The sequence below is a fragment of the Euphorbia lathyris genome, chromosome 5 (assembly GCF_963576675.1).
Source record: "Euphorbia lathyris chromosome 5, ddEupLath1.1, whole genome shotgun sequence".
NCBI lineage: Eukaryota > Viridiplantae > Streptophyta > Magnoliopsida > Malpighiales > Euphorbiaceae > Euphorbia > Euphorbia lathyris.
In genome coordinates, this window is record NC_088914.1 from 9,785,713 (window position 1) to 9,807,432 (window position 21,720).

The 21,720-nt window shown below is 37.3% G+C and overlaps 1 protein-coding gene across 1 annotated transcript; it reads right to left on the reverse strand.

Annotated features, from left to right (window-relative positions):
* Positions 1-8,626: 8,626 nt before the first annotated feature.
* On the reverse strand, positions 8,627-21,209 carry LOC136229661 (uncharacterized). Its single transcript, XM_066018581.1, has 4 exons — positions 20,693-21,209; positions 19,656-20,081; positions 19,411-19,573; positions 8,627-8,934 (listed from the first exon to the last, which is right to left on the reverse strand). Exons 1-4 carry the CDS (start codon positions 21,122-21,124, stop codon positions 8,627-8,629), a joined length of 1,329 nt encoding a protein of 442 aa, XP_065874653.1. The 5' UTR covers positions 21,125-21,209.
* Positions 21,210-21,720: the final 511 nt, after the last annotated feature.

Genomic DNA, 21,720 nt, shown 5'->3' on the forward strand with positions numbered 1-21,720 from the left:
AATGTTTGACTCCCAAAATCTCTCTGGAGGTGATTACGATCAAAATCACTCCGATGAAAATCCTTCATCTTCTACTCAAGAGGAGTATGAAGAAACATCAACAGAATCCCAAGAAGGTGGTCAGCCTGACCAAACTCAGGATAGCACCGTCGTCACAAACCCTAAAGCTGACCAAGCTGGCTCGTCGAAAACAACTCAGAAAGAGAAAGGCAAGAAACCCAGAACCTACTCACTAGTATACAACAAAGTTAAAGGGGACAAGATTGATCATTCACGTTGGTTCTCAAAAGGGTTCATGGAAGCAGAGAAACCCTTCTGCGAGTGGATATCTAAGAATAGCTGGAAAGAACTATTCTCCATTCGTGAAGAAACCTATCCTGAACTAGTTAAAGAGTTCTACACCAACCTGAAAGTAGCCAACGATAACAGGGACTACTTGGTCACCGAGGTCCGGGGAAAGGAGATTTTCATCAATCCTCCCTATCTGGCTAAATTCTGAAGCTGAAGAACGAAGGGACAGAACTTCGAACCATAAACAATCATAGTAAGATTAAATTCCTAGCTGAGTTCTGTAGACCTTCCGGTTATGTAGGAGAAGTATCTAGTACTTGCATGGGTCGAGACCAAAAGATGGCCCATTACATCCTGACCAATTTTATCTTTCCAAAAGTCAACTGTGCCTCCTCAGCAACAAATTTCAAGCAGTGCTTCATCTGGCACATGCTGACCTACCAACCTCTGAACATGCCCGTCTTTCTCATCGGTGGATTTCTGCGAAGTTCTGGTACGCTTAGGTTAGGATCCCTTATCACCAAAATTCTCAAGGATTATCAAGTCAGTTTGGTTGAAGAGATCAAAGTCTGGGGAACTGAGATCACTGCTGGTGTCCTGTTTGGTTTGGCTTTTGACCAACCAACAAAGTTGAAAAAGGGAAAGAAGGTAGCAGGTGAAGCTGAGGAAGAAAAGAGTATGCTGACCAGGAAAGGAAAGCAAGTGAAAAAGGCTGTTGCTGTCCGAAAAAGGAAAGCTCTGCAAACCTGTTCAAAAGATGTACTTGTTGTCCCAAAGAAGTTTAGAATTGTGTCAAGGTCAAAGCAAGTTGCTACAGAGGAAGGTCAGGAAACACCTAAGTCAGCAGGCAAACTTAAAAGGCCAGTTGAGCCCGAAGAAGTGAGTGAAGATACTCCTGAGATGCCCCTGAAGAAGAAGAAGAAGTCTTCTGAACCCAAACCTATCGAAGCACTTCCTACTGCCATCGTCATACCTGAAGACTCACACTTTGTGCGAAGTCAGGAGGATAATGTTGAAAAATCATCTACTGACCAAGGTGATGACTTTGAAAATCTTGGCGGTCAGTTTCATGATGATGCCGATGTAGAGAACGAAGCTGATGCTGAGCTAACTAATAAAGCTGATGCTGATCAGGTTGAGGACACTGACCAAATTGGGGATGCTAATCCTATAGGTGATACTGAGCAAGTTAGAAACACTGAGCAGGTTGAAGAGGCTGAGCAAAGTGAGGATATTGAGACAGTTGCCGCTGATCCCTCTCCTCGAAAGAACCGTAAAAGAAGAAGACTCAAGAAGAAGGTTCAAAAGTCTTCTATGGAGGATATCCTGGATGAATCTCCACCAGAAATCCAACTTGCTGCTCTGACCAATTTCTTTAACAACCCATGTCCTGAAAAGCCAAAGGAAAAGCCAGTCTTTGTTCATTATGCTGAGGACCAAGCTGCTCTCAATAATGCCGAGCAAATACTCGATGATTCTACTATTCCAGTTAAGGACCCTCCTACTCAGGTCAGTTCTAAACCATCTAGTCAGCTTCAGACTGATCCTGAGTTAGTGAATACTTCTGCTAATCATCCCCTTCCAAATCCATCCACACAGCCTGACAACCAGTCAGTTCCTGCTGGTAATCAAAATACAAGTCCTTGCTGACCATGCTGGCAACTCCAACTCTGACCAGCCCCAAACCACACCGGGCGCTGAGCAAAATCCTCCCATTTTCACCTACCTGAATGCAACTGCATCTGAACGAGGAATCATTGACTCTGCTCAATCATTGCTTCAGGATCTGAATCAGACTCATACTGCAGCTACTGGATCAAGCCGTACTGAGCCAAACCAAGTCTCATATGTCACACAGCTGTTAGCTGAAATCAAAGGACTAAAAGATCTCCTAAGTGACAGGACAACTTTCCAAGCTCAGCAGTCTAAGCAAGAATCTGTTGAAAAACTGGCAGAACTTCAACTAAAAATGGTGCAACACATGGATTCCCTTCAAGGGCAAATCAACAATCTTCCTGCTGCCCACTCAGCATATGCAACCTCTGCTGAGATTCATCAACTCTTCAGTCAACTCACTTCTGAACAGAAACGGACCAGTGAGTTAATCTCCTCCACATCCCAATGTTCCATTGAACAGATAAGTGAAGCTGTCCGCATACTCAACCTAAATAAAGCTGACATGGATACTGACCAACTGAAGACCAATGAGCTTCTGAGATATACCCAATCTATTTGGAAACATGTTAGGCACACTAACGGACAGCGTCAGTTTTATAATGCAAACTTACTCAGGATGTTTTATAAATCTTTCGCCATGCTGACAGATTCTATGACTTGGGTAAGCAAATCTCAGGAATATTTGCTGAATATGTTCAGTGTCACCGTCAGATTACCAAGTGCCACTATCGATGATGGTGTAGCCATTTTTTATGGACTTCGGGAGAGTATTTTTCAGCTGAAAGAGTATTCCTCTAGACTGGCTGATGTTGTTCAAACCAATACCTTTACTCCTCCTCCACCCGATGCTGGCAAAACGGGGGAGAAACAAATGCAAGCTGATGGAACTCAGCATATGGGAGGAGCATCTGGAGCATCTGGATCAAGAAGTCAGTAAGTCAAAGGCAAAGGAATTCTTGCTCATCATGCACAAGTCAATTGGAAGAAATAATGCTATATCTGTTTTACTTGACTTGTAATCTATTTTGGCATGGTTATCTTATTGTGCTGACTATCTATACATTTGTTTAGCATCTTTCACTCCAACTGTTATATCTTATGAGATGCATACTTACTGTGTTTTTAAGCTGATCTGTTTTAAGATACACAAACAAGAAGTTGCTCTGATACATTACAATGAACTAACAAAGAGTTAAAAATGCTCAGTATACAGTTTTAGCTCTGATACATCCTTAGGTTATCTCTGATACCTAAAATGACTAAGTATCAAAACTGAGTAAACAAATGAACTCTTCTGAAAGCTGACCTAGACTCATCTGAATTAGATCTTGGTAGGTCCAAAATTGAACTAAGTCAGTCTTAATTTTATTCAATTAAATCTTGAAAGGTTTAGAATTAAGTTAAGTAAACAGATGCAACCCTTACGGGGGAGTAACTTCAGAAGAATAAAATTAAATCATGGGGAATCTCAAAACTGAGTTCCATTAAACTTAATTAAATATTTTGCCAACATCAAAATGGGGGAGTTTGTTGAAAACCTTTCCACATGATTTTGATTTGACAAAACATTTAAATTAATCCATGATTAAGAGGCAATTAAATTTAAGTACTTTGATTTAATTGTACTAATATGTTTGTTCAATGTTGAGCATAAATGTAAATAGAAATAAAAAGTAAGACAGGACACAGTCAGCACAAACAGCACAACACGAGCTGAGTAAAGAGCAACTCAGCATAGTAGAAGATAAGTCACCTTCAGAACAGAAGTCTGATAAAGCTAGATAAAGAAGCTGAGTGGAACGCAACTCAGTATCAAAAGAATAAAGTCTTCTATACAAATAAGGCCTGCAGATCAAGCTGACCACGGAGGCTAAGTAAAGGCAACTCAGAAAGAAAGAACAAGAAGCTACGACAGAGTCAAGCTGAGTGTTCTTCAGGACAATATGATTTGTCCGTTTACTAAAAGACAAATTCTGACATCTGTCTGCACCAATAATAAGAAACCTTGGAATCTTGCAAGGTAACAGTTTCAAGAGACATGGGTCAACTGGCCTGTTGCTAAAAGACAAACTGCTACTAGAAGACAAACCTGCAGAAGAAGACAAGCCTGACATCTGCCTGATTCAGACGACAAGATTGGCCTGTACACTGAAGCTGGCCAGAACGTTGTCTGAAGATAGAGCCGTTTGGATTCAACGGAAATATCCAAATTCAAATCATTTGAACCTCTGATCTCAACTATAAAAGGACGAAGATCACTCTTGGATCAAATGTACAAGTAATACAGACATCCGATCATAGAAAGCCAAAAAGAGCAAAAGCCAAAGCACACAAATACAAAAGAGAGATCTTATACCAACTTTCATATTCTGTGTAAAAGCTAGAGTGAATTTGTATTCATCTAAAGTGTTCTTCTTCTAAAGAGAACAGTTTTTGTATCAATTATAAAGATTGAGAGAGTCAAGCTGAGTACTCGGTTTTGTACTCAGTGGTAGATAAAATCTGAGTGTTCGGTTATAGCATTCAGTAGGATTGAGTAGACGAATAGAGGACGGTACTCTTGCATACTCAATTGCTTGTAAAGGGTTTGTGCTCTACATTTAAAGAGCTCAGTATTGGATTCTAAAAGCCCGGAGGATTCTGGGGACTGGACGTAGGCGGAGAGGCCGAACCAGGATAAGTCATACTGAGTAATTTCTAACTCTCTTACTATATATATATATATATATATATATATATATGCATGTGTTGCTTGTTATATTTACTCAGCATATAAATTGTTTAAAGTTGACACTGAGTAAATTAGAGTGCTAAGTTGGAAGCTGACCACAATAGTGTCAATTCCCAACTCACAAGTGAAATAGCCTTAGTCAACATCTAACTAAAGCTGTCCTACGCTAAGATCGGCCAAGCTGACCAAGGCTGAGTTAACAATCTCATCAAAATTATTAAATTAGCAAAAAAAGTTATATTAGTTCCTAACCCCCCCCCCTTTGGAACTAATCACACGGGACCAACACTCGCATATTCCTCCTAAAAGGGCAGCGACTTGTTGGAAACTTCTGCACGGACGGCTTGCGCTGCAATCGCTACTGCAGACTCGAGGAATTCACCTAGCTCAAAGATGCGAGCTCTGCAGATCAGGGGAGGAATCCTTTCATCATCTGTTTATTACCTGTGTTGTTGCCAAGGAGCTTTGGCTGCTGGCGTTTAATTTGTTTGTCATTTCGAGCTGCTATAGTTTGAATATTGCAGATTTTTTCATGATGCTGCGTGCAGCGAGAATCAGAAAGAGCAGGCGAAAAGAATGGAATCTCACGGTTGTTTCGTGCATTTGGTTTATTTGGTTTATCAGAAACCGAGCCATATTTGAAGCAGACCTCCCTTCAATCCAAATTTTCAAGCACAGATTAATGCTGTTATTAAAGGAGAGCTGTGCTAGAGATGTCGCTGCTACACGCCGCCTCCGAAACCTGATTTTGTAACTGTCCGTTGGCTGGCACCTCCGACGCAATGGATAAAGGTGAATACAGACGGGGCTTCGAGCTCCACTGGTAATGCCGGTGCAGGAGGGCTCTTTCGCAATTCTAGAGGATTCATGGTTGGTTGTTTTGCTTTCCCTATTCAATGCTCGCCCCCTCATATCGCTGAACTGAAAGCAATTGCATTTACTGTTAAATCTGCGTGGGAGAGAAATTGGAGGAGAATCTGGATTGAATCAGATTCGGCCTATGCGGTGCAGCTGCTAAATAATCACCGAACGAATGTGCCGTGGAGAATAAGGAGAGAATGGCAATCTTGCTTATCCCAACTCTCTGAAATGCACTGGAGAGCTACACATATTTTTAGAGAAGGTAATCAAGCAGCGGATCGCTTAGCTAGTCATGGCCAAGCAGCTACGTCTACCTGCTGGTGGCATACAACACCGTATTTCTATCAAGCTCTTGTGTTTGATGATTTATGTAACGTTGCTTACATTCATTTTTTGTAATTTTTCTTCCTTTTTTTCTCTGTTTTATGTTCCTCCCCCTCTGTATTTTCCTTTATTTCAATAATATTCGGGTTGTTGGTTCTGTCGGGGGTGCCAGCCTAGCTGGGATGTCTGACCTTCCTTCGCGTCCCAACTTTCATTAAAAAAAATGGTGTATTTGATTTTTATTTTTTATTTTGAGATTTGTTTGTGATAATTAGATAATGATAGGGTTAATTTATAAAATAAAAGAACATAAGAACAAAATTAACTATTTTCCTTTTGATTTTTTACTTTTTAAACACAATTAGTCAACTTTTTTTTTCCCGAAACGAAGCAAAGCAAAGCAAGAGTATCTTGCTAGTATTATATAAACTTATTACATGTATGGAAACTAATTGTTATTTTTTTTAATCAGAAAACTAATTGTTACCAAAAATAAGTTTTAAAATAAATTTATCATTACTTTTCATTTAGAAACTAAATAAATCTCAAGCTGTTTATTTATTTATTTTTTTTTGAAGAAACTCAAACTGTCAATTTTAACCAACCCTTGAAATTTATTAAATAAGACCTTTAAAATTGAAATTCAACCTTTTGAGAAGATCTAAATTCATTTTGAAAACATTTCATTTAAACGGAATAAGAAAAATTGATTCATATCAATAAATCATACAAAATCTAAAATCAAAATCACTATTGATTTAAGAATAATATCATACAAAATATCAAGTCATAGGCCCGGTTTGATAAAGAGTTTTTTTTTTGTGATAAATTTAGAGATTTGAACCACTTTACAAATGTTGATAAGAGTTTGAGAGCTTATTGGATCCAAAAAAACTAATTTAAAAAAAATCAATTCTAGGAGTTTTTTCAGTTAATTTATTGCTACATCTCTTTTGAATAATATTTTTTCCCTAATTACTACTATTTAATTCAAAATAAATGTTTTATCATATTCTTATTTGTCATTTTACACAAATAACTTTTAGCAATCTGCTAAATTTTACCAAACAAGTTTACACAATCAGTTAGTAAAATCATCTAACTAAAAAAGTAATCAGCTAACAAGTAACGTAATCAGAGCTAACAGTTATTTGTTTAACAGAGCCATAATCCCAATTGACTTGAGGATATCAGGAATGACAATAATTAATATTAGGCCTATTACTATAACGTGCACCCCAAAATATGCAATAGTTGAAGAATTAACCTCCGAATAAAAGATGTGAACCCCTCCACTGTTGTATTTAACGTAGCGTCCTGCATAAGTTAAATACAAAATGCACATGAACAAAATAATTTTAACTTTCTGTTGCTCTCATTAATTTTTTCTTTATTTGCGAAAACACATAAATTAAATCAATAATAAATAAAGGTTTTAAAGTACAACCAGATCCTTAACATCTAGCTTGATTCTAAAATCACCAATTAGTTCTCGCACATATACTTTTACGGTTTTGATATATACATTCTTTAGATATATAAGCATATAATGTAAGCATATATTTTAGTATTTCCAATATTTACAATTATTATTGCATTGAATTTTTGAATAAATTAAATACTATTGTGCATTTCCAATATTTTCATTAATAAGTTTTGGTTTTGTTCTATTTAAAAGTTCAATGCAATGCAATATTAAATGTCTAAATATTGGAAATGCATAAGAATATATGTTTATATTAAATATTAGGGTAAATAATTATAAGGTCCCTGAATTTTTACTTAATACACTAGTCAGTCCCTCCGTTTTTAGAAATAATTATATAATCCTTCAGTTTTTGTGTTCATCAACTCCTTAGTCTTTATATTTGAGTCAATGATCAAATTATACCAAATAAATTTCAAAATACCAAAATTACCCTTTACTTAATGTTTTAATAATAAAACATCTATTTTTCCTATTTTATGTTTTTTCTTCTTTTTTCCTACATAATCTCTACAATATAGAGTAATTAATTTATTGAATTTTATATAAGGGTCAATTACAAAACTAGCACCTTTTTGGGAGTTAGTTTTTATTTTTAACACACTTTCAAAATCTCACCAAAACTAACACATTTCATTAACTAATTTCCAACCTTACCCTCATCTCTAACCTTTTAATAACGTTGTCTTCCCCCCATTTTTCTCTTTTCGTCCCGCGCGCTCTCTCTCTCTCTCTGTCTCTCTTTCTCTCTAAAGAACGGGATCAATTTACAGCTAACGATCAACAATCAATCCAACCCATAGTGTGTGCTTCAAGATTTTATACACAATCATGTAAGTTTTTCATGAATTTACAATATTTAAAGCTTCGTCCTATTCATTGTTGATGTATCGGTTTGTTTCTTTGAAACCCAATATATATCGTTGTTGTCGTCTATTCATGCTATTACTGTTCGTGTGAAACCCTAAAGTCAGTGACATCAATGTAAGAAGATGCATTTGATTTGGAACTTCAATCTGCGATTTTCTCGACAGTGTCGATTATTATCGATACTGTCGATATGAATGTCGATAATGTCGATACAAGATTCATATCGACATACAGGACTGTGTGATTTTCCATTCTAAATCATAAAATTCAAACACAAAGCACATAAAACATAAAGATAATTTTTATATTATATATTAAAAAGAAAGAAAGAAATACATAAAACATTAAAAAACGAAAAACAAAACAAAAACAAAAAAAAAACACAATTATTGGTACTCAGGACCCATTAACACCTCAGCGTAGTCCTTCTTGGCCTTCGCCAAGTCCCGCTTGAGGCGCCTTACTGTCCTCCTGAGCCGCCTGTTTTGGGCCATGACTGACTCCAGAAGGTCAGAGGTCTCTTCTGCAGCCCAAGACATGGTTTGTGCCATGCCCCTCATGAACCTGACAATTTCGTCCGTGTCTCCATCACGGAAGGAGAGGACGAAAGAAGCCATGAGTTCTTCGAACTCAGGCATAGGATGAGGTGGTGGTGGTGGTGGTGGTGGCGACTGTGGTGATCCCGGTGGTGACGCTGCCATTGTTTACAGATAAACTTGAGAACTGAAGAGTTTACTAGGAATGAATAATAAAGTATGAACAAGTAATGAGTCTATTTATAGATGAAGGAATTGTAATATGCATGGGGAATCTCAACAGACTATAGAGTGATATTCGAATAAGAGTGACATTCGAAGAAGAGTGAAAGTCAAATTAATCATTACCTGCATTTAATGCTCACTAATAGAGTGTTCCAGAAAAACGTCTATTCATATTCCGTCGATATATGTCGATATGTAAGCCGTATCGACATTCATACCGACAATACTTTGCAGATACGTGCCTATATCGACATATATCGACGTATTTAATGCTTATAGTCAAAGTCATCATTACATGCATTTAAGGCACCGCTTAACAAATCATTCTAGAAAAACGTCTATTCATATTCCGTCGATATACGTCGATATATGAGCCATATCGACGTATATGAGCCGATATGTGTCTATATGCAAGTTGCATCGACATATATCGGCATATCTCATAGTTTGAAGTGTGAATACCAATACTTATTTCGTTAACTTTCTCCGTTTAGTTACAATAATATACTAATATTATTTACTTATGTATTTATGGTAATGCAGAAATATGTCCACCCCGAATATTTGTCTGTGTATGGTTTCGTGGGATGGAGAATGGAAAAAAGAGGGGCCAATGGACACTATGATATACGTTGGTGGTCAATCTAAGGTGCTCCATTTTTCAACCCCAACTGATTACCAAACTTTGAGAGATAGAATTCACGCTTCCCTGAATGTTGATGCAACCTGTTTTGATATACAAATGGCAATGCACACAACATACGGTCCAAATAAACTTTTTGGACGATTAGCACAAATTGTGGATGACAGTGATATAGCTGGTTTCGTTGAGTTTTGTAGATGGAATAAACCCGATGTGATGCCATTATATGTGACTATGACTTCTCGAATCCATGTTGCGGAAGTAAGGCGACCAATGATTGCTGAAGTGAGGCGTCAAAACGTTGCGGAAGTAAAACGATCAATTGGTGCAGAAGTAAGACGACCAACTATTGGTGAATTCACTCCACAAAATGTTGCTGAAGCAGAGGCAACCAGAATAAGTTATTGTGTGCCTAACATCGAAATTGAGACTCGTGGTCCGGCAAAACATGTCATGAATCCATATACCCAATCTCCTCTTGGGCTAGACGATATTACATTGGATCAAGGATATGGTAATGGATGTGATAACGATGACCATGGATACGATAACGACTACAATGGATTTGACAATGATGATCATGTATATGATAACGATCATCGCCAAAGATCCGTTTCAGAACCATCGATTGATAATGTTCAACCAAGTTTGCATGAGATTGCTGATGATGCAAGAATGAGAAGTAGAACGGATCCATTTCGTTTTGTTCCACAAGTACCAGAGGATGTAGACATTCCGATCAAATGTACAGGATCTTCCGGGGGTGATGGGTTGAAGGCGCATGATATGTTCAAAAGCAAACGAGAACTGCAATATGCACTTGGGAGATATTCAATTGATAATATGTTCGAATGGAAGGTGCACAGATCAACTAAGTCCTTGTTTGAGGTTCGATGCAAGCATGTTGACACATGCAAGTGGCGGGCTAGAGGTGGAGTCATACTCGGTTCAGATATGTTCATACTTCGGAGAATTGACAGTATGGACAGTCACACTTGTGATAGGGGTGGACAACTATTGCCACATCACAGGCAAGCAGGTAAACGAGTAGCAGGTATCATACTTAGTGAGAAGTTAGACATGGAGAATCGGGTGTACCGTCCAAGTCACATCATTTGGGAGATTGAAAAATTATTTTCAATCAATCTATCTTACATGCAAGCTTGGAGAGCAAGATGTTGGGCGGTAGATAGCACGAGTGGTACACCTGAAGAATCGTACATGTTGTTACCTGATTATTGTGAGACACTGAAATTTGTTAATCCAGGTACGGTGACACATATTGCAACGGACGATGAAGATAATTTCAAATTCTTCTTCATGGCCATTGGTGCTTCAATCCAGGGTTTTAAGGCACATATTCGCCCCGTTATATGTGTAGATGGAACACACTTAAAGGTTAAGTATGGCGGGGTACTATATGTTGCGGTTGGAAAGGATGGTAATAATCAAATTTACCCTCTTGCATTCGGAATTGGGCCAAATGAATGTAATGAGTCATGGGCTTATTTCTTCACCAGGTTGAAAGAATGTATTGGTGAAGTTGAAGACCTCGTCATAATATCATATAGGAACAAGAGCATTGATTATGCAGTCAATATGGTGTATCCAAATGCGGTACATGGAAGTTGTGCTCAGCATTTGAAACAGAATATGAAGGCTAAGTTTGGGGGCGGGAAAAAGTTAGACATAGCGTATTGGCAAGTTGTAAAAGCATGGCGGACCTCTGATTTCCAGGAAAGATTCGCCAGACTTCGTAGTATAAGTCGAGGGGCAGCGGACTATCTAGAGGAAGCTCGTCGAGAGAAATGGACACGTTCGTACTTCTACGCACGTCGGTATAACATTATGACGACAAACATATCAGAATCATTCAACGCAAGAATGGGAGATGGTAGATGTCTACCGATCACATTGTTGGTTGAGTATATAAGGACAATCCTCCAAGCATGGTTTCATGAGAGGCGCACAAAAGCAGGTATGATATTTGGACCTCGTCCATGATATAATAGTAATAGTTCTTATGTACTCACATATTCAAAATGTTTTTGCAGGGGAACGGGAGACATATTTGTCCACATTTTATAATGAGAAGATGCATAAACATGTCAATAAGTCTATTCAGTGTTCATATAAGCCCATTGATGCACATAATTTTGAAATCGGCGATCGAGGTAAGGGTGGGATAGTGAATCTGCGCGCAGGAACATGCACGTATAGGAAATGGCAATTGTCACAATTTCCATGCAGACATGTATGTAAGATTGCATCCATACATCGATTAGAGAATGCATATGCGTGGGTGCATCGATACTACAAAAATGAGACTGTACGATTATCGTACCATGAACCCATACATCCACTAGGCCACCAGTCTGAATGGAAAGTTTGTGATCCTCCTAGACGGGTGCTTCCTCCTAAAAAGGATGCGCCTAGAGTTGGACGTCCGAGAAATCAAAGCCGAATACCGTCAAGGGGCGAGGAGGTAACTCCGACAAGGTGCACCAGATGCGAGCAAACTGGTCATAATCGAGCGACTTGTACTAGTATGTTACGAGTTCCATCCCGGCTTCCACCAACAATATCAAGTGAAGCAAGCTGTTCTAAAAACTCTGCTGGCAAATAGTGTACTCTATCTTTTGAATTGTTACTTTGTATTGATAATTTGTGTATTGATAATGTGTATTGATAAATTGTGTACTTTTTTCCATCATAATTAAACGATTAAGAGTTTGTGCCTTTTGAATCAGGAGTTCACGCAACAACATGGCGTATATACCCGTCGATATGAACCCATATCGACCTTGTACACGCCGATATGTTTCCATATCGGCTATGTCCACGCCTTCCATGACCCCATATGTCCCTACGTAATCGCCGATAAGGTTCCATATCGGCGTCCATATACGCCGATATGTTCCCATACTGACATTGTACACGCCGATATGTTTCCATATGTCCCTACATAATCGCCGATATGTTTCCATATCGACATTGTACACGCCGATATGTTTCCATATCGGCTACGTCCAAGCCTTTAATGATCCCATATGTCCCTATGTAATCGCCGATATGTTTCCATATCGACCTTGTACAACAAGAAGATGTCACGCATAATATACATTTATAAGTTACCAACAAACGTTTACATGTTAAAATAGATTACAAGCCAAGCAAATTAGGCATTGGAATAAGATCATTCTGGTTCAACAATCTTTGGTTGAAGAGTTCCAAGCACACCCGCAGCCTATAGAAACGTCCATCAAACCCAGAGAATCCATAATCCGTACATAATGGCCCTTTTTCAACATAATGCTGAGCAAACAAACATAGAAAGACACCACAATCATTGGATTTGCGCAGCTGTTGTGGGCACCCTCGAGCCCTCTGCCACTTTATCAATCGATTGCCGTTGTCAGGCAGCCCACTTTTCTTCCAAAACTCGGCCTCTTCCATTGCTCTTGTCATGATACGAAACCGGGGTTCAAGCCATTTGTCTATTGATTCGTTTGATGCATTTGACTCCAAACTATCATAGAACTCCATCCTCATTTCTTCCACATAGAACACACCGAGTAACCAGTGTTCTCCTTTATAGTTGATGGGTATTAGCACATGTTTAACATCATACCAGGGCCGACTTTGAAACTCTTTCATCCCAGTGATTCGTTGCACAAACATCTTGGATTGTCCCCATTTGCCGGGTTTGTCATAATTCTGGGTCATATTTGCAAACTCCATAAAGCCAAAGAAATTTGTGTCGATGGCAGTCCAATCCTGACTTTGATTGACGTATTTACCGTTTAATAACCACAAAAATGCATTTACAAGCTGCAACACATATGCACAAACAAGTTCAAACACAACACATACAAAGTAAAGAATATAAACCAATAACTTAAAAAGTGAAGAATATCTTACTTGACTGTCTATATACTTTCCAGTTATCTCTGCCTCTTCAAACCATGATACAGTCTGACCCCAATCGGTTCCACCTAACGTCTTCAGCTGATCGTGGGGGGTACTCCTCTTCCAGTCGTCATATGATTCTAGAAGGTGTCCTTTTATACGATCGCGATCATCGTGTTGTTCCATGGGGTACTTTGCATCATCATCATCATCAAAGTGATATCCCATCCGAGGATCAGTGAATGGTGTCTGAACGTCTTTCCCACGTTTCTTTTGTCGCTGAGGTCTTGGTTTCACCTCTTCCTCCTTGATGTTTACATCCCTTCCTCTACCTCTCCCTCTTCCTCCCACTCCATCCCTTCCTCCTGCATCCCTAACCCCCCCCTCCTCTCCCTCTCCCTCCTCCTCTGCCACCTCCTCTTCCTCCTCTATTACCATGCCCTTCCTCCTCATGTTTAACCTCGATAGTCAAATCTTCTATTGGACCTTTGTCTTCACGTATAGGTAAAGACGATTGGACAACTTGGTTAACCAGAAGAGTAAGCTGTCCATGATCGATCTCAGCATCATGGCCGTCATGGCTCTCATCCTGTTAAAACACCAAATACAGACACAGATTATGTCATTGTGAATTCAGTTAAAAGCACCACCTTAAACGTTAAAAACAAACTTACATCAATCATTATAACAATTTTCCTATCCTCCTGCTGCTTCTTCTCCCTTTCCTCCTGTTCTTTAGCCCTCTCCTCCTACTGCTTCTTCTCCCTTTCCTCATGTTCTTTTTTATCCCTCTCCTCCTGATCTTTATTCTCTTTCTCCTCCTGCTTTTTCTTCTCCATCTCCTCCTGCTGCTTCTTCTCCCTTTCCTCCTGTTCTTTTGTAGCCCTCTCATCCTGATCTTTATTCTCTTTCTCCTCCTGCTTTTTATTCTCCATCTCCTCCTACTAATTCTTCTCCTTTTCCATCTGTTCTTTCTTAGCCATCTCCTCCTGCTCTTTCTTCTCCTTCTCCTCCTGATCTTTCTTCTCCTTCTCCTCCTGATCTTTCTTCTCTTTCTCCTGCTCTTTCTTCAAGTTCTCCTCCTGAGCTTTCTTCTCCTTCTCCTCCTGGTCTAACTTCTCCTCATTTTCTCTATTCTCCCTCTCCTCCTGAACAGTTTGGTCATCCAGACCTACACATCCAATCCCCATATCATACATATCAACGTCGCGTTGTGATTTCAGTTCCTGCACATCACGTTCTACAACGGACAATCTATTTACAAGGGCATTCAGTTTCCTATCTTGCTGACCAAAGTGTTCAGTTATCATCTTCTCCTGTTCAGCAAACTTGGCATTCATCTTCTTCTCGTGCTCATCAAACATCCTCCACAGTACTCGTTCAATACCAGAGTGTTTATTCTTCTGGATAGGTACTCTAGGTGAGACAATGAAGGCATTTTCATCATTATCAGTATCAGATTCACTGCCATCCTCTACATCAACATATCCCTCATGTTCCTCCTTTTCCATACCTTCATCCTCTTGTTCCTCTTTCCCCTCTTCTTCAACCTCCTTCCCCTCTTCTTCCACCTCCTTCCCCTTTGCAACCTCTTGCCCTTTTTCCTCCTCTTGCACCTTTTCCAAATCAGCAAAGACATGGTCATAATTACAAGGCAGACCATCCACATGGTTTACTAGATTAACATACCATGAGCTTTCTTTCTCGGTGTCTTCAGCTGTAAGTTTTGTGGCATTTGGTTTTACACCCGACTATACAAATGTACAAATGTATAACACAATAGTGACACATGTAGGCACAATGCTTGGTCAACTTACTTCAAAAATGGTTAGGACTTTGGGCAATTGAGCGATAGCGGTCTTTTTCCATCGTAGCCATCGTGGGATGCGATTGCCTTTCTTCTCATACCATATCCGGGTGGCATCCCATACTTCCAACAACCAAGCCTGCAACAAAGGTCAAATTCATTATTTATGCCTATGACCAACATTTCTAGTATAAAGAATATACACACATCATACCTGAAATACGTATGCAAAACCATATAGGTTGTATGAGACACGGTTAATCCTTAAATTCTGCCTATAAGCGATTAATTGATCAATTCGGTCTTTTCCACCATCTATTCCATTAACAAGAGACCTGTAGGTGACATCCCAGCCACAAACGTCCCACGGGAACTCGTTAAACAATCTTGGAAATTCAGCAAGTTCCAACACCCAACGAAGAACTTTTTTTTCCCGAGTGTTATCCAACACACAGCCAATGGCAAAATACAACATGGCAAATGAAACTACATCCTGGTCAGACTGATCCTTCCAAACAGTTTGCAGCATAATTGTTTCCACGTCTTTATAGGATGGTGTAGGGATGCCTGAAAAAAACTTATTCCTAAATCTATATGGCTTCTTTATCCCACTGAACCTTTCCAGAAATGCTTCCATGTCCCCAAACCGTAACCCACTTAGGAGTTCAAACTCCCAATCCCCAAATCTTAACTCAACACCTCTAACTCTGAAGCAAAGCTCCCTGGGTTTGAGGTCTTCACGTATGATCTCCCTTGTTAAAACGGTGTGGCATAGGACTCCTGCAAATACTGTATTGCTCATTTCCAAGTACTGGCCGAAGCAACTCTTCCTAAAGAGATTTAGTTGGTCTGATGTTAACAACCCCTTTATCTGTTCTGCTGCTCTTAGGTTACACCTAACCGTGATGACGCTTTCCGTTCCAAATGCTTTTTTGTATTTATATGCAGGTTTCTTCTTGGCTTTCTTCTTCGACGGAGAGGCATGCTCATCTCTCTTCCTTTTGTCTACATCATCATGCTGAAAAATGTTGTAGACATATCATCAGGGAACATAAAATCAAGCTAATTATAACGTGGACCTAGAATGAGCTAGCGTATGCTTAGAATAAGAGAGTTATAGGCAATATAACGTCCATATGAATGTTCTATCGGCAATATAACGTCGATATGAATGCTCTATCGGCAATATAAAGTCGATATGCATGTTCTATCGGCAATATACTGTCGATATGAATGTTCTATCGACAAATTGATCGACGATATGAATGTTCTATCGGCAAACTGATCGATGATATGAATGTTATATCGGCAGTATATCGTCGTTATGGATGTTCTATCGGCCATTAGGCTGTCTATGAATATGTACTATCTACAATTAGGTTGCCGATGAACATACACATCGACGAATTTCAACCAAACCGAATGACTTCCTAACACCAGACGAACCCAGGAAAAACCCTAACACCAGAAGCAGTAAACGAAACGAAACGAAACGAAATGTTCCTTCTCAAACACAACAAATGTACGTGCAATAGAAGAGAGAAACGCAAATGTAAAGTCAAGTTATTTACCCTCTTTTTCGTTCTTCCTTCTGAGTTCGATTCGTTGTCTGAGCTTTGTGTTCTCGCCATGTCAACTCCAAGTAACAGAGATTCGCCGGATGAAATGTACAGAATCGCCCAATGAATCGCCGGAAAGTTAAAGAGATGAATAGATGGGTGTTAGGTTAATGGAAGTTCGAATATTGCAGAGCGGGAGGGAGTGTTAGAGATGAGGGTAAGGTTGGAAATTAGTTAATGAAATGTGTTAGTTTTGGTGAGATTTTGAAAGTGTGTTAGAAATGAAAACTAACCACCAAAAAGGTGCTAGTTTTGTAATTGTCCCTTTATATAATTATAGAACTTTAATGTAGTAGCCTAAAAATTTATTGACTAAAAAATGAATAAAAAATATTTCAAAAATTATTAAAATATGAGTAAAACTATACAAATTTTGTAAAAATTAATCTTTATTTATCTCTAATAAATTTTATAAATGAAGAAAAAAATATGATTTTTAAATTTTTTTATTAGTATTTAATGTTAGTTTAAAGACATTATATTAAAAAACAAAAATTTAAGAGAATAAAAATACATTTTTAATGATTAGTATATACAATTATATAAATTTTGGTGTATACATACTTTATAAACTTTATTAAAACTATTTAGATTAAATTTTCGCACTAAAAGATAAGTTTTTTTTTATGTAAATAACTAGGGGTAATTTGGATTTTCATTTACAAAAACAGATAGAATGATTAAAGAGTTGATTAAAATAAAACTTAAGGATCTTATAATAATACGATGGACCTACTAGTATGTTAAGCAAAAACATAAGAACTTTATAATTATTTACCCTAAATATTATATATCAACACCGTATAATATTTAATTCAGTCAGGTTTAGCTGTTTGTTTTATAATAAAACTGAACTCATAATTAAAACTCAAAATATCATAAAATATCATAAAACAGTTATTGTAACTGAATTGGATGATCAAAACCTAAAATATCACAAAATACTAATTATTTTAATTGCGGAAGGAATCTAATTTACAATTTCAAGATAGATTAGAGATTTAATTGGTGATTTTAGAAAGTTAAAAGATTTTATTGATTTGTAAAGTATAAGTTGAGGAAGTAATTAATAATTTTAAAAGATTAGAGATAAAAGAAACGTTTTAATTTTTTTGAAAAGAGATAAAAGAAACCTTTTAATTTTTTTTGAAAAGAGATAAAATAAGTGAGTTGTTAAATACCGCCTCCTTTTGACTTTTTTTTTTTTTTTTTTTTTTTTCATTCTCATAATTTTGATAAAAAAAAATTGAAAATTCTCTCCAAAATCACAAACCCGAACAACAATAATTGAAATTATGAAAATAATTGATATGTGACAACCCGAATCCTGGAAATCGATGATTACAAATCGGAAACATTAAAATTTACGTTTGTTTTATCAAAGAAATCATGAAAATAATGCATATTTTTTTAGGGTAATGATATATACAGCCCTTAGGGCTGTATATTAGCATTTAATAGGGTAGTATATTTATGTGTATTTCTAATATTTGTATATATTATTGTACTGAACTTTTGAATAAATTAAAGGCTTAATACACAAATAACCCCCTGAACTTGTCCAAATGTTGCAACTGCCCCCTCCAACTTTCAATTGTAACAACTTACCCCTCGAACTTGTCTAATTGAATAATTTATCTCTTAAACTTGTCAAATTGTAAAATATGACCCCAAATTGCTGACATGGATTATAATTAAAGAAATGCGTGAAATGCAAAATCTGCAACGCTCGTGGAGTGTGATAATCAGATCTTTGGCATGATATGAATCCGGGGAAACGTTTTTACTGTTGCTTCAAGTACGGGGTAAAAAAATTCCCAATTTGGGGTTATATTTTACAATTGAACAAGTTTAATGGGTAAGTTGTTACAATTGAAAGTTGAGGGGGGAAGTTGCAACATTTGGACAAGTTCAGGGGGTTATTTGTGTATTAGGCCTAAATTAAATACAATTGTATACTTCCAATATTTACATTAATAGGTTTTGTTGTATTTAAAATTTCAATGTAATAATAAATGTAAATAATACACTAATAAATATAAATATACTACCCTATTAAATGCTAATATAGGGTCCTAAGGGTTGTATATATCATTACCCATTTTTTTATGACCGTTTTGCTTTTTTCCTCACAAAAATTGAAGAATTTTACATTTTCGTCACAAAAAAATTGAACGATTTAGTATTTTTCGACACTAAAATTTTTACGATTTTGCATCGGCCGAAATTTGGCCTAGGCGGATCCCGCCTTTTGGCCGATTCTCTCTAATATCCAAATTTTCAGTTTTGACATTTTTTTATGAAAAAGATGTGATAAATAATTTGGGGACGGTAAATAGCAATGCCCTAAAATAAACTTTTAAGCTATAGGTTAAGAATCTAATTTGGTTTGGTTTCAAGCCATAAATAAAAGATAGAAGTGTTTTCATACCAAGTCTTTCCCAATGTGCGGGTAGTTTAGGAGGAACGCTTGCTACTTGACATATTTTACCTCTCTCATCAACAACTGAAAAAATGCTCTCCATTTCTTTTCTGAGGTTATTCAATACAAGTAGAATAACCCAGAACATTGGAATCTCTATAATAATCCAACACTGCAAGCAAATAAAAAACAAAACGAAATTAGAACATAGTTTATCATGCTGAAATAAAATTTGAGTCCATAAAAGAACATACAATAAAATCTGCAGCTCCGAGCATGAAAGCTCCTGGCCTATTGATATGGGCATCAGAGATGGTCATCATTGTAAAAATCATAGACATGATGGCCATCGCAGCTTGAGAAGCCAAATACCAGGAAAACTTTGCACTGAATTTCTTTAGTAATTTTCGCAATCTCTGGTGATGCTTAAAATATGCCAGCACATTGTTGCCTGATTTCTTCAGAAGAGCTTTGTAGATAGAAAGATGAAGTGTGCAGGTTACAGCTGCCAGATATAAGAACCCATTGGCTAGGATAAATGTTGAGCAAAGGTAGCACCAAACGCCGACAACACACACAAAATAAATTGGGTCAATGTGGTGGCTCAATCGGCACAAGTCTACAGTGACTTTGAATGCAATAGCAATCATTGCAAAGCTACCAGCAAATACTCGAAAATTCTACATGGAATAAAAACATATGCATTAGAATTCATTACCTATCATTATCCTCAACTTGTTCTTCCATTTATAGCTTCTAAGCTTCAAAAAAATCTTAAACTTTACTTTTTAATAGAATAAAATTCATTATGAGTAAACCACATCAAAATATGACGGTTAACAATTTCAAAACAGAAAAATCTAGAAATTAAAATTGTTTAGAGTACATTTATAGCAACTCAACAATGAAGGAATTAACTACTATTAGAGTGTTCAACTCGATCAACAATCATTATTATGTCAGTAAGATACAGTGTACAAGGCTTATAATGCTCGGTTTTAAAATGCTAGGGTCATAATGAAAGCGAGAAAGAATTGAAGGACCATGGCTATAATTTACCAAATTTCTCTCTAAACATCCAATTTGTTTCTACTAACCAAACATACTATCTCAAAGCAAGAATTAAAGGTGAACACATGATCTCAAAAGCAAAAGTCCAAAATTAAAGTAGTTCAGTACAAGTCAAAGTTAAAGTTCATAAACATCCAAGCAAAATTGAGAGGCATGCGTATAATTAAACCCTAGAAAATATACAGCAAAAGTGTTAAAACTTTGTAATAGTAAATCATACCAAAATCTTCGCAGAGACTTCATTGCTGAAGCTATCTATTTGAGCTTTATTGTCTTCAGCGTCTCCATCACTTTGATCATTCACCAACAACAAACTCCACAGCTTGTCTTCTTTTCCAGTGAAAGAAAAAGTGAGTATGAAAATCACATTAGAAAAGAATAGGAACAGGAGTGGAGTCCCGGCGTAAAAGAGAGCAATGCCATCAGGTCGACGTTCAAACTCCTCGTAAATGTGAAAGTTTAACAACACTGCCAGAGCTCCAAGTAGAAGAAAAAACATGAAAATAAGATGGAGAACAGTAATGGCGGGTGATTCATGGAAACCTAACCAACGAATAAAGATTCTGATGTAGTTTAAAGATTTTGAAATCTTCTTTCGGCCTGAAATCGGATCGCATGGATTTGGATCTGATAAGATGTTGTCGCGAGACATAGCGTGCTGAAGTCGGCGCTAGGGTTTTTGCGGCGAAGAAAGTGAGAGAGGTGGAAATTTCGAGAAGGAGAAGGAAAAAGAGAGAAATGAGTGTACTGGAAACTAGCTGCTCACTTTTGGTATGGGTAATATTGATTCATATCTCAAAATTACCGTTAACTATCGTTAATGACCTCAAAATGAATATTCAAGAATTAAAGTTGTTCAAAACGATATTTACCATGAACCCACATTTTCTATTTTCGAAAATCACATTTTTTTTTACCTTTGTTCTCTTTAAAAATTCATTTTCTCTCTCCTAACCAAACACTTGAATGATCTCAAAACAAAAATTTCAAGAATTAAAGTTCCTTAGAATATTATTAATGCTTTTGACTTTAGCCGTCAACGGTCGTTTTGAAACGTTGAGTGGCTATCAGTGTTAAAAAATGTAAAGTTCAGTGGTCATACCAAGAAAAAATGACGTATAGTAGCCATAATGTGAAAATTGGTAAAGTTCAATAGCCATGGGTGTAATTTACCCATATTGGATAAGATGAAAAATTGTCATAATTATTTTAAAAAAAAGTGTAAATTTATAAATAATAAAATTTTAT